The following is a 14,630-nucleotide window of genomic DNA, read 5'->3' as shown; positions in this document are numbered from 1 at the left end:
TTTTCATTTCACGTATATTTAAAATTTTAAATTAAGATGTAAAAGAATCATCAACTACGTCAAGATTTAAGTTCATAGTGTCTTCTTCACATTGGCATACAGGCCATCTAAAACCTTTCTCAGAACAATGCCAGATCAGGTACATGATAGCTGTCAATATAGTGGGATGATTGTGGGGTCTTCAGCAATGTCAGATATTACTTCCCCGATTGTATATGTAAGATTTTGCAAAGTACAAGAAGGCTACCAATGCCACTGCACTCAATCCAGCAAGAAGCCAATAGAAGTAATCCAGATGTGCTCGATTCAAGTTATCCGAAAACCAACCATCTTCACCATCTTCACTGCTAGCTTTCTGGATGACGGAGATGAGTATGCTGCTCAGGAAGCTCCCTATGCCCACAACGCTAAGGTAGAGAGCGAGACCAACACTCCTCAAATCGTTTGGCACCTGATCATAGAAAAATTCTTGCAGACCAACAATGGTGAACACGTCGGCAATTCCAAACAACAAATATTGGGGTGCCAACCACAAGACACTCATGGGAACAGTTTCCTCTGGCTTATCAACCAGCCCATATTCTTCAGCGGTTTCAAGCCGTTTCCTTTCCACCAGAGCTGCAATTACCATGGATATTGCAGATATAAACATTCCAGTTCCGATTCTTTGAAGCATTGTTATGCCTGAGGGTTTTCCAGTGATAGCTCTTCCAATAGGAACAAAAATGCGATCATAAATGGGAATGAAGATAAGAATTGAAAAGCCAATGAATGATTGAAGTGCAGCAGCTGGTATTTCAAAGTTTGATCTAATTGATCTGTCCATGGTATCTCCTTGCTTCGTAAAGAGAGTCGAAGCCTGCGCAAATACAATACCATAACCCAAACATGTAGTCCATATGGGAACCAGCCTTAGAACAGCCTTTCCTTCTTCAACCTCGCTAATGCTAGACACCCTTCCATCTTCCTCTGAAGCATCGGATGCAAGCAAGGCTTTGTTAAGAAACCTGTTGTGGACCCAAAACATAAAATTAAAGGAGATTCAAGAGCTGTTTCAACGAGTAGTTTTCAAGTGTAGCCAAGACAATACAATAGATCCCATAATTCAACGGTGATAGAAAGCAATTTGGCTTATTAAGATACTGCCATGGTTATGGATACAATCAACTCGTTTAAAAAAAAAAAAAAAAAAAAAAACAACCATGGACTAATTTCAGTTTTCAAGGGACATCTAAATGCCTCCACAAATAATTTATTGCTTTCCAAATCATTTTATGGACAAGAATAAGTGTAAAACCCTAAAATTTCGTACATTATTTTTTTTTATTATTTAGTATTTAGTATTTAGTATTTTAACGTGATAGTAGAGATAATAGAGTTTTTCTTTTAAAATTTAAAACTTTAAATAAGAGTCCTAGGTTATCTCGAATGCAGTTATATTTATCCTTTATATTTTACATCGTATCGGTACGAGGATATTATTTTTGAATAAAAAAAAAAGAAGAAAGAAATTAACGAGAGAGAAAGAGAGGAAGCGGGTTACTGATTTTTTGTTGGCAATCTGCAGTAGCCGAAAAAAGAGACGGTGACCAAAGGATCGGCTAGAGAGAAAGGTTTAACGATATTTAACAGGCAAGTTAACCTTGCTTAATGTTTACCCATATATTATTTATAACTTGATTTGTTTCATATTCTTAGGATTATTATAATATTATGATCCGTCATTAAGATGATGAATATAGTAGTATAAGTGTACTTCTGCAATTTTTTTTTTAATCCAGACAATTATCTTGGGAGTTAAATGGTGGATTGTGTTAAGAAAGGGATTAAAAGGAAAAGACTAGTCAATGTGAATTGATCGTGGATGAGTTCGAATGTATGAAACATATTCTACATGTTATTAGATTACTGGGATTAGTACTTATACTTGCATATATTTTTATATGTGGAGTAATGCATATGATTTTATATTAAATAAATAAAGGGATGAGAAATTTTAGTTGTGTTTTTCTTTTATTATCCAGTAAGTTTTAATCACATATGGATGAAGTATTATATATGTGGAGATTTTGACTAGGGAGGATTTAGTTTGATTGATCAACTTAAGTAATATATATGTGGGATAATTAATGATTGTTTAAGCATGTTTTTAGGGGTGAACAATTCTTAGTAATTATTTTGGGTTTACGTACTTGTCTTACATATGCACTGTTATGATCTAGACATGACAGATTGTTATTACCATTATGTACTTATATATAAATAAATTAGTAGGTATTGATCTCAATGATTCGTACTTGAGCGTAATGGATCAAAAGGTGTAGTTGTAGATTAATTAGTAGTCTGGATTATGTGTTGATCTCATAAATGTGATGGGTATGTGTTGGAGCAGTTGGAAGGTGTTCAGTATAATTAAATAAGCCAGTGATGTTTACTTATAGATACATATATGCCATAGTGACCAGTTTTTTTAACTAAGGAATCAAAAGACTCAATTATAGCACTTGAATCATTATTAGTGAATAGAATTAGTAATCATTGGGTTAAATGAATGAGAGTGCTGTTAAATAGCAAATCAATGGGAGGTTATTGTAGTTTTTTTTAGAGTTGATTGGTAGGATAGGAAACTAAGATTTTAGGTATGTGATGTATACGATAATTAATTATTTATTTATTTATAGTGTTTGTTGAACTCATGAATTTATGAGTTATGATTATTTTAAAGGTGAAAGAGCATTAATTAAATTAAGCAATGCTTTGGTTTTTAATTGGGATAATTGAACTTAACGGAGCTATAGTCAAGGTGTAACCCAATGATGAGTTTGTTGAGCACGGTCAGGGACCGCCTACGAGAGTGAACTACCCTTTTGTTATGGCCATGGGTCTAATGAGCCCTTATTATGTGGACGTGATCAGGGATCATCTGGGGAGTAGACGTACAATCCAACCACACGTGTGTTTTTGGTAGTCAGGGACTATACGATTCAGACCATTTTATTGGACGGGAGCCCGAGGCTCATGTGAGATATGCCGATTTATTAAAAAATAAAAGATGGTTATTTATTAAGTTTATAACTAACTGGGTTATACACATTTGAATAATGAACTTATTTGAGTTGCTTATATATACAGGAATATAAGGTAAGGTTAATTTGCTGAATGATGATTGTGTTTAGCATTTATTGCTGAGCTTGTGAGCTCACCACATTATCATATTTCAGGTACACGTTGAGTAGGAACGTGATGGGATTACATGATGGGAACGGATTTTAGCTCGTTGCGCATTGATTTATTTTAGCTCGGTTTTTCCTTTATTCTGAATATTGTAATAAAGTTAATGTTTTATGAAACTTTATTGAGTTGATTCAATGGTCATAGATGTTTTGTTTTACTAGAGGGAATTGCACCTCTATTTATGGATTTGTATAAAATTTGTCAGACTCTCATGTTTGTTAAGTTGAATGACGGGATTCATTGTAGTTCTATTATGGAGGATGTACGTTGAGAATTGATGGAAGTTATACCTTAGATTTTTTTATGCAGGACAAGTAGTTCTTGTATTAAAATTTGGGGTGTGACAGTTTGGTATCAGAGCCTAGGTTAAGAATTACCTGGCTAAGAGAAGTGATAGTAAGAATAGGAGCATATACTTATACGAATTATTGCTCTCTTACCATGCTCCAATTTAAGTATGAATTACTTGTGAGACTTATCATTGACATTCTTTACTGGAAATAGGATGTCAGGAGCTGGAAGAGGCAGAGGACGACCTGCTAGAGGTAGAGGTCAGGGAGGTGCTGGTCGTGGTGGTGTTGACCATGACAATGTTCAGTTGGAGGATGCACCTCATGTGCCAAATCCTATGATTGGATTTATCAGAGATATCCGCAAATTGGGGGCTGTTGAATTTACTAGAGCTACCGATCCACTTGATGCTGAGAAGTGGATTGAAGATATGGAAAAGTATTTTAAGATGATGAACTGCACTGAGGTGCAGAAAAGGAAGATTGATGCATTTCTTTTATCTAGTGAGGCGCGCCAGTGGTGGCAGTCAGAGACCAGGATGGTTGTGGACATTACAACTATGACCTGGGATGATTTTAAAACTCGGTTCAATGACAAATACTTTCCACAATCAGTGAAGGAGAAGAAAGCAGCAGAGTTCACGCAGCTGGAACAGAATAATGAGATGTTAGTTAGTGAGTACGAGAGGAAGTTTACAGAGCTATCCCGATTCGCTCCTCACATTGTTGCGAATGAGTTACACAAGGTTAGAAAGTTTGAGCGAGGATTGGTCTCTTTTGTGAAGAAGTTTGTGGTGGGTCATCGTTTTGACACTTATGCTAGAGTGGTGGAATGTGCTATGGCAGTAGAGGAGAATAATAACATTGCCTTTCAGAAACAGAAGAAGCGTAGGGCAGAACAGAAAGGTAAGGGGGCTAGCAACACTCAACAGAATCAGAGTAGCTCTCAACAGAATCAGAGGGGTCAGCAGCAGCAGACTCAGAGAAACTGGCAGGGTCAGTCTTGGCAGAGAGGTAGACAAGATTGGCGAGCAGGGAAACGGCAGAGAGTTGGTGAAGGTGAGCAATCCACAGCTTTAGTACCAGCCACACCTCATGATGCACAGCCATATCAGTTCAGCGGGCATTGCTACAATTGTCGTGAGCAAGGACATTTGGCTCGTAATTGTCCCAAGCCTCACAAGAATAACCAGCAGAAAGGTCAGGCACCACAGCAACAAGGAGCTGCAAGGGTTTATGCAGTTATTCCAGATGGGAGACAGGATCGTGCACCACCAGCAGTGGAAGGTACACTTACTATTTATGGCAGTATAGCTAGAGTACTATTTGATTCAGGTTCTTCATATTCTTTTATTGCACTATCATTTGTGAATACACTGGGATTAGAACCTGGACATATAAGTAATGCCTTATCTATTACAACTCCACTCGGGAGCGCGACGACACTTGATAGAATATGTCGTGCTTGCCCTGTTACAATTGGGGATTTGGAGTATCCTATTGATTTAATAGTATTACGTATGAGAGAATTTGATGCTATACTGGGTATGGATTGGTTGGCTAGATATCATGCTCAGTTGGACTGCCATGAGAGGATTATTGTATTCTCAGTTCCGGGACAGTTTCTTTCTCGATATAAGTGTGGGGAGTTTGAGGGCACCATGACTATGGGATTTCTGGCCCATATCGAGGTGGTTGAGCAATGCGTGACTATAGAGCAGTTGCCTACAGTGTCAGAGTATGCAGATGTGTTTCGGGATATTCCGGGTTTGCCTCCTAGGAGGGCAGTGGATTTCTGCATCGACCTCACTCCTGGTATTTCACCTATCTCTAGGGCACCCTACAGAATGGCGCCAGTTGAATTGAGTGAGTTGAAGAAGCAGACTCAAGAGTTGCAAGATCAGGGGTTTATTCGACCTAGCACATCACCGTGGGGAGCACCTGTTCTTTTTGTCAAGAAGAAGGATGGGTCACTCCGCTTATGTGTTGACTACCGTGCGCTGAATAAGGTCACTATTAAGAACAAGTACCCATTGCCACGCATCGATGATTTATTTGATCAACTCAGAGGGGCGCAGTTGTTCTCTAAGATTGACTTGAGGACTGGGTACCATCAGCTGAGGATTAGGGATGAGGATATTCCTAAGACTGCCTTTAGGACTCGTTATGGCCTCTATGAGTTTTTAGTCGTGCCTTTTGGGTTGACTAACGCTCCGGCAGCTTTTATGAATTTGATGAACCGAGTGTTTCGACCTTACTTGGATCAGTTTGTTGTGGTATTTGTTGATGACATTCTGATATATTCCAAGACTAAGGAGGAACATGAGAGACACTTGAGCATTACACTTCAAACTTTGCGTGAGCATCAGCTCTATGCTAAGTTTGAGAAGTGTGACTTTTGGCAAGAGCAGATTCAGTTTTTGGGGCACCTGATCTCTAAGGATGGAGTTTCAGTAGATTCTGCCAAGGTGGAGGCTGTGATGAGTTGGAAACGGCCTACTACTGTCACTGAGATTCGTAGCTTCTTAGGACTGGCAGGATACTACAGGCGTTTCATTGAAGGTTTCTCCAAGATTGCTGCACCATTGACCCGTTTGACTCGGAAGGATGTGAAGTTTGTTTGGGATCACCGCTATGAGCAGGCATTTGAGGAGTTGAAAACGAGATTGACTTCGGCACCAGTTCTTACCATTCCTGTTAGTGGTGAGAGATTTGTGATTTACACAGATGCATTACATCAGGGTCTTGGCTGTGTTTTGATGCAAGATGACAAGGTGGTAGCGTATGCCTCTAGGCAGCTTAAGCCACATGAGCAGAATTACCCTACACATGATCTGGAATTGGCAGCAGTGGTTCTTGCATTAAAGGTGTGGAGGCATTACTTGTATGGCGAGGAATTTGAGTTATTCTCTGATCACAAGAGCCTCAAATACCTCTACACTCAGAATGAGTTGAATATGAGGCAACGGAGGTGGATGGAGAAGATGAAGGATTTTGATATGACCCTTCAGTATCATCCTGGAAAGGCTAATGTGGTAGCGGATGCCTTGAGTCGAAAACCGAGAGGATTAGTTGCCTTTATGATGATTCAGGAGTGGATGATGTTAGAGGCATTGGCAGAGTTTTCTATAATGCCGAGTTCTCAGAGTACAGGGGCTCTTCTTTGTAGTTTGACTGTACAACCTACTTTGATCAGCCGGATCATTCATTCTCAGACTCAGGATGCCAGGTTACAGACCAAAGCAGTTGAGGCTGTTAATGATGAAGGTAATGTTGACTGGACGTATGGAGCTGATGGTGGTATGAGTTTTCGAGGTAGGCTATGTGTTCCAGACTTAGCAGACCTCAAGAGAGAGATTTTAGAGGAGGCACATCACTCTAGGTACACAGTGCACCCAGGTGGCACTAAGATGTATCATGATCTTAAGAGGCAGTTCTGGTGGGAAGGCATGAAACGTGATGTGGCGGAGTTTGTATCTAGATGTCTCACTTGTCAGCGAGTGAAGGCTGAGCACCAAAGACCAGCAGGACTATTACAGCCTTTGCCTGTGCCTGAGTGGAAATGGGAGCATGTGACGATGGATTTTGTTGTGGGGTTACCGAGGTCGATACATAACCATGATACAGTGTGGGTGATAGTGTACCGATTGACTAAATCAGCTCATTTTCTACCCATTCGAGCTATTGATACTGTAAAGGAATTGTGTAAGATCTACATTAGAGACATAGTTAAGCTTCATGGAGTGCCGGTGTCTATTGTCTCAGATCGTGATCCTCGTTTTTCATCTCAATTTTGGAGTAGTTTCCAAGCAGCTTTTGGTACTCCTTTGAGTTTGAGTACTGCTTTTCATCCTCAGACCGATGGCCAGTCCGAGAGGGTCATTCAGGTGTTGGAGGATATGCTTCGTGCTTGTGTGCTAGATTATCGGGGCAGTTGGGAGGATCACATTCCATTGGTTGAGTTCGCTTATAATAATAGCTATCAGGCTAGTATCGGCATGGCACCATATGAGGCACTTTATGGTAGACCTTGTCGTTCACCTGTATGTTGGGCTGAGGTTGGTGATGGTAGTCTTTTGGGGCCAGAGTTGGTGCAAGAGACTACGGAGAAGGTTGCCATCATTCGAGATCGACTCCGCACAGCTCAGAGTCGACAGAAGAGTTATGCAGATCGACGCCGTTGTGCTTTGGAGTTTAGTGTGGGTGACTTGGTGTTCTTGAAAATATCACCAATGAAGGGGGTTACGAGATTTGGCAAGAAGAAAGGGAAGTTAGCTCCTCGATTCATTGGACCTTTTGAGATCACAGAAAGGATTGGGGAGGTAGCGTATAGATTAGCTTTACCACCCAGACTATCTACTGTTCATGATGTTTTCCATGTCTCCATGTTGAGGAGGTGCTTGAGGGATGAAACTCAGGCCATTGACTGCACAGAGGTCCAGATTCGTCCTAATGCAACCTATGTTGAGATGTCTGTTCGCATTGTTGACAGTATGGTGAAACAGTTGAGGCGGGCAGAGTTACCTTTGGTGAAGGTGCAGTGGAATCATCAGGATGAGAGAGAGGCTACTTGGGAGATAGAGTCAGAAATGAAGGAAAAGTACCCACAACTCTTCGAATAAGGTATGCAAATTTCGAGGACGAAATTTCTTTTTAGGTGGGTAGAATGTAAAACCCTAAAATTTCGTACATTATTTTTTATTATTATTTAGTATTTAGTATTTTAACGTGATAGTAGAGATAATAGAGTTTTTCTTTTAAAATTTAAAACTTTAAATAAGAGTCCTAGGTTATCTCGAATGCAGTTATATTTATCCTTTATATTTTACATCGTATCGGTACGAGGATATTATTTTTGATAAAAAAAAAAAATAAGAAAGAAATTACCGAGAGAGAAAGAGAGGAAGTGGGTTACTGATTTTTTGTTGGCAATCTGCAGTAGCCGGAAAAAGAGACGGTGACCAAAGGATCGGCTAGAGAGAAAGGTTTAACGATATTTAACAGGCAAGTTAACCTTGCTTAATGTTTACCCATATATTATTTATAACTTGATTTGTTTCATATTCTTAGGATTATTATAATATTATGATCCGTCATTAAGATGATGAATATAGTAGTATAAGTGTACTTCTGTTATTTTTTTTTTAATCCAGACAATTATCTTGGGAGTTAAATGGTGGATTGTGTTAAGAAAGGGATTAAAAGGAAAAGACTAGTCAATGTGAATTGATCGTGGATGAGTTCGAATGTATGAAACATATTCTACATGTTATTAGATTACTGGGATTAGTACTTATACTTGCATATATTTTTATATGTGGAGTAATGCATATGATTTTATATTAAATAAATAAAAGGATGAGAAATTTTAGTTGTGTTTTTCTTTTATTATCCAGTAAGTTTTAATCACATATGGATGAAGTATTATATATGTGGAGATTTTGACTAGGGAGGATTTAGTTTGATTGATCAACTTAAGTAATATATATGGGATAATTAATGATTGTTTAAGCATGTTTTTAGGGGTGAACAATTCTTAGTAATTATTTTGGGTTTACGTACTTGTCTTACATATGCACTGTTATGATCTAGACATGACAGATTGTTATTACCATTATGTACTTATATATAAATAAATTAGTAGGTATTGATCTCAATGATTCATACTTGGGCGTAATGGATCAAAAGGTGTAGTTGTAGATTAATTAGTAGTCTGGATTATGTGTTGATCTCATAAATGTGATGGGTATGTGTTGGAGCAGTTGGAAGGTGTTCAGTATAATTAAATAAGCCAGTGATGTTTACTTATAGATACATATATGCCATAGTGACCAGTTTTTTAACTAAGGAATCAAAAGACTCAATTATAGCACTTGAATCATTATTAGTGAATAGAATTAGTAATCATTGGGTTAAATGAATGAGAGTGCTGTTAAATAGCAAATCAATGGGAGGTTATTGTAGTTTTTTTTAGAGTTGATTGGTAGGATAGGAAACTAAGATTTTAGGTATGTGATGTATACGATAATTAATTATTTATTTATTTATAGTGTTTGTTGAACTCATGAATTTATGAGTTATGATTATTTTAAAGGTGAAAGAGCATTAATTAAATTAAGCAATGCTTTGGTTTTTAATTGGGATAATTGAACTTAACGAAGCTATAGTCAAGGTGTAACCCAATGATGAGTTTGTTGAGCACGGTCAGGGACCGCCTACGAGAGTGAACTACCCTTTTGTTATGGCCATGGGTCTAATGAGCCCTTATTGTGTGGACGTGATCAGGGATCATCTGGGGAGTAGACGTACAATCCAGCCACACGTGTGTTTTTGGTAGTCAGGGACTATACGATTCACACCATTTTATTGGACGGGAGCCCGGGGCTCATGTGAGATATGCCGATTTATTAAAAAATAAAAGATGGTTATTTATTAAGTTTATAACTAACTGGGTTATACACATTTGAATAATGAACTTATTTGAGTTGCTTATATATACAGGAATATAAGGTAAGGTTAATTTGCTGAACGATGATTGTGTTTAGCATTTATTGCTGAGCTTGTGAGCTCACCCCATTATCATATTTCAGGTACACGTTGAGTAGGAACGTGATGGGATTACATGATGGGAACGGATTTTAGCTCGTTGCGCATTGATTTATTTTAGCTCGGTTTTTCCTTTATTCTGAATATTGTAATAAAGTTAATGTTTTATGAAACTTTATTGAGTTGATTCAGTGGTCATAGATGTTTTGTTTTACTAGAGGGAATTGCACCTCTATTTATGGGTTTGTATAAAATTTGTCAGACTCTCATGTTTGTTAAGTTGAATGACGGGATTCATTGTAGTTCTATTATGGAGGATGTATGTTGAGAATTGATGGAAGTTATACCTTAGATTTTTTTATGCAGGACAAGTAGTTCTTGTATTAAAATTTGGGGTGTGACAATAAGTTCACTAGTTCCAAATCTTGTCAAAACCAGAAAAATTAATTCTCTTACTTGAATTGTTGAGAACCGTGATGAGTTGTGCTTCCCCGAGCTTCCTCTTCAATAGCTATTGCAGAAGGGGTCGTACGCCAATTCCTAGCTGCATTTATAAATACTTGAGCAATTCTTGAAAAGGGATTTTTCTCATCCCTTTTAATGCTAAACCTATAAGTCATGCTTCCAAGTAAGAAAATGACTAGTGCAAAAGCCATGACAATACATGGGATCCCAAACCCAAGACCCCAACTAAGGTAGTCTTGAATGTAACTCAAGATCAAGAGTGCTGCCAAAGTACCAACACATATACCGAAATACCACCAGTTGAAGAATGAGCTTTTGGCTTTGCACTCTTTTGGATCTTGTAAATCGAACTGGTCAGCTCCAAAAGCCTGCACACAAGGCTTGTGCCCTCCTTGCGCAATTGCCACTAGATATAGTGAAAAGTAGAAAAAGATGACTTGCACCTTGGAAGAAGAAATTAGCATTCCTTTTTCTGTATTGTGGCTTTCAGAAGAGCTCAGAGAAGTAAGCACAGCAGATACGGTCAACAAGCCAAGTCCCTGTGATTCATCCCAATACAAAGAGAATTGCATTTTATGATCAGGGGAGTATCATTCAGGATCATGGTGCTGAAACACAATCTAATATCCATTTCCTAATAATCAATTCAAATTTCTCTAATCAATCAAAATTTAAGTTCTAGAATGTCCTTGTGATCGGAGAGCATCAGAGGTGATGTGAAGAAATCTCCTTAAGCGTGCTGGTATTAGGCGTTAAAGCTTTTAGAAGTGCCGGCTCATTTGTAAGGCCGCAAAATGAAATTGATTTCAAATGGTTCCTTGTGATTTATCTAGGTTGAGCTTTAACCCGTTATAGAACAATGAGAATCAAACGAACTGGTGAAAACCATAACTGATTTTTTAGGAACCTACAAATCAACTTGCAGTATGTATTTCTTCACATTTCCAGTGACAAATGTACCTACCTTTATATGTAAAATCAGTAGTCAAATGGGTCCAGAATTTGAAGGTTGTCTCCATACACTCCAGATTCTTAAATTACTCACTAGCATCCTGATAATTAAATGGTCCCTTTATTGTACAGAAATTTGTGAAGACATTTGGATGTGCACCCAACCCTTTAAAGGTAAAATTCTTTTGAGAAATTGAAACACTTTACAAATCAATCGGGTGGATAGCAAAGCCACAGTATTTTTCCTTCTTGCTGTTTGACAGTACACAAACTGGCATAGAACTTCCATGACATTCCCAATCGGAGAACTAGAATTTAACTTGTATGGCTTAAATTATATGGGTTTTGCTTAACAATTTATACATGAATACATTAAAAATTATATTATAAAATTTAAAATACATCATTTTTAACATGTATTATTTATACACATAGTAATTGGTAGAGAAGCAGCAAGTAGAGGACAGTGGCAGCATTTTAAAATGTATAAAAGGCGTGGGTAAGAGGATTCTAGAGCTCAAGTCTTTATTTGGCACATAGGAGAAGTGGGGTCCACTTGCAGTCTTAAATAATGGGGGGATTGGGTCAAATTGCATAATACTTGCATCAGTTGGTAGTAATTACAATTATGAGGTAATCCTAGAGTCAAATATGGATTACCTCAATTATGGGATGATTACAGTTATTATGTTATAGAGTCGACTTTTGATTATTTTAATTATGGGGTACTCCAAGGGTAATGAGCTGCACTCACATAATGTTATAAATGGGGCAGAATGTAATCTTGGGGATCCAGTCCATGAATGAATAAAAAAAGTGTTATTAAATTTTCTTGGTAAGTGATTCACAAGATATGAGGGTGTGAGGCCTTCCCTAAGTGTGGTGCCTAGACCCTATTGGGGTGATTCCAATAGGATTTTCTTATTTTCAAATCCTTTCTATCTACTAACACCTCTTGAACCCCAATCCTATTCATTTGAATTTCCAGCCAATAAACCCCTCTTTATTTCAACCATTTGAGGCTGCACCCTTGTCCTACATCCGTAATTTATCTGAAATTTTTTCATCAACTAGCATTGGTTTAGTCCAATCTATTTGTTAGCTATTGGATCATTGATGGATTATCATATAGGCTCTTTTTTTTTAGGGTCTTGTAATGATAGGACATGGGCGTCCCATTGAGGAGAAGAATCATAAAAGAAGTAGTGGAATCAACCCCGGGAAACTAAGTACTATTTTCTTTGGTGAGGCGAAAAGCAACCAGGTCAGGTTTTTCTTAAGACTTTTTCTATTGCTTTGCATTCTATCTCTTATCAGAGGTTGCCTATTCTTAACGGTCAAAGCATCGTATCGAGGACTCAAAGAGATTCTTTTCCCTTGAAATTGGCACAAGAGGGACAGTGGTCTTAGACGCGCACTAGTGTCAGGATGAGAAGGCTTACCTATTTCTCAAAATACAGCTGTCTTAGAAAACTTCGTAGTCCACAATGGGCACATGCAGTCTTACCGTCCGTCCCACATGCACTAGACAACTACCATAAAATTTTTCAGTGTCTTACTGTCAATCACACATGCTCCATATAATTACCAAAAAAAAATTTCAGAATGAGCACAAGGGAATTCGATTTGCCAACCTCCAAGATTGTATGAGAGCCTTCCTATTAGTTTAGACTATTCCTTTACTCCTTTTCACACACAAGGTTAAAAGGCTCCTTCCATTCTCTACCTTCTTTTTATTGAAATATAAGTATTGAAAAGGAATATAATATATATGTATAATATAATATATTATATGTATATATGTATATTATAATATATATATATTATATGTATTTCAATAATTTTTTCCAATTTTTTGAAAAATTATTACATGATCCCAAGACCAACGGTCCGGGCCAATTACTACTTGATATGTAAGTAAAAGAGCCAACATTATGTCAGACTTACTGTGAGAAATTATTATATGGTACCAGGACCATTGGTCCCAGACCTATTATGAAGTGACACATAAGTAAATGTGTCAGTTTTATGTCAGTTTCAATTAACATTTTTTTGCTTATGTGTCGCTTTGTGATTGGCTGGGATCAATGCTCCGGAACCATGTAATATTTTTTCATTCTATTTTTTTTCTTACATGTCATGTAGTGATTGGCAGGGAGGAATGGCTCATGTAATAATTTCTCCAATTTTCCATCTTCCTTACCAAACAAATCTTTATAGTTATTAGTATTGTTTTGTCTCCATACTCCCTTTCTCTGGTTCATTAAATGCGCCTAACCAACAACCTCTCTCCCCAATCTATTTCAGGAGGAAGTGAGGTGATTAATAAAAATAATAGTAATATTTATGCTTCTAAATCTCTAATTTAAAAATTATCTAATTTGAGATCAAAAGAATAAGATTTAATTGATCTCAAAATCTGAAAATCAGGTAATTTTTCAAATCCCATGAATTCCAATTCTGGTGAGAAGAATACAATCTAAATGAAAACTAAATACTAGAAGAAATTAAGTAATAACTAACCAGAATGTAGAGTGAGGAAGCAATGACAATTGTGCGAAAACGTCCGAGAAATGAATCGGCAACAAAAGCTCCCAAAAGCGGCAGAAGCGACGCCGTCCCCGACCACACATTCACGTTCTCGGCCGCCGAGGCGGTCGATTGGCCGAGCGGACCGGTCAAATAGCTTATAAGATTGGCCGATATGCCATAGTAGGCAAACCTCTCAGCGACTTCCACACCTGCAATTTCCATAAGTACTCTTTCTAGTTTGAAATCCACTCCATGTAATCTCTATCTGTCTGTTGACCTAAGTGTGTGACTGTGTGTGCTTGTGTTACCTATGATGAAAGATGCGGATCTCCATCCGCCGGAATTCGATCTGCTGGCCGGACGACCTTTGTAGTCTACGACGCCGTCAACGACGGCGCCGCCGAGCAGTGGAGTCTCGACCTCTTCGGCGACGGCAGAAACCGCCATTTCTTCGCCACCTCCCTCACAGCTAAACAAATGAAAAGAAGTACTGATGAACTTAAAATATTGGAAGAGACACAGAGTTGTTGCATCGTTACTTCTTGGGGTTTTGCCCGTGCCAGACAGTAGTGGTAAAGGTGCGTTTGTCGGGAGTCACTTTCAAAAGTCATT

At 38.1% G+C, this 14,630-nt stretch overlaps 1 protein-coding gene across 1 annotated transcript; it reads right to left on the bottom strand.

The window, feature by feature from the left end:
• On the bottom strand, positions 1-14,630 carry LOC132274648 (protein NRT1/ PTR FAMILY 5.10-like). Its single transcript, XM_059775971.1, has 4 exons — positions 14,327-14,630; positions 14,010-14,227; positions 10,527-11,074; positions 1-1,007 (listed from the first exon to the last, which is right to left on the bottom strand). Exons 1-4 carry the CDS (start codon positions 14,463-14,465, stop codon positions 191-193), a joined length of 1,722 nt encoding a protein of 573 aa, XP_059631954.1. The 5' UTR covers positions 14,466-14,630; the 3' UTR covers positions 1-190.

This window comes from Cornus florida, unplaced genomic scaffold, assembly GCF_030987335.1.
Source record: "Cornus florida cultivar Cherokee Brave unplaced genomic scaffold, ASM3098733v1 CherokeeBrave_3.0.0_Hap2_Chr09, whole genome shotgun sequence".
NCBI classification, from domain to species: domain Eukaryota; kingdom Viridiplantae; phylum Streptophyta; class Magnoliopsida; order Cornales; family Cornaceae; genus Cornus; species Cornus florida.
This window is presented reverse-complemented; position numbering and strand designations above follow the sequence as displayed.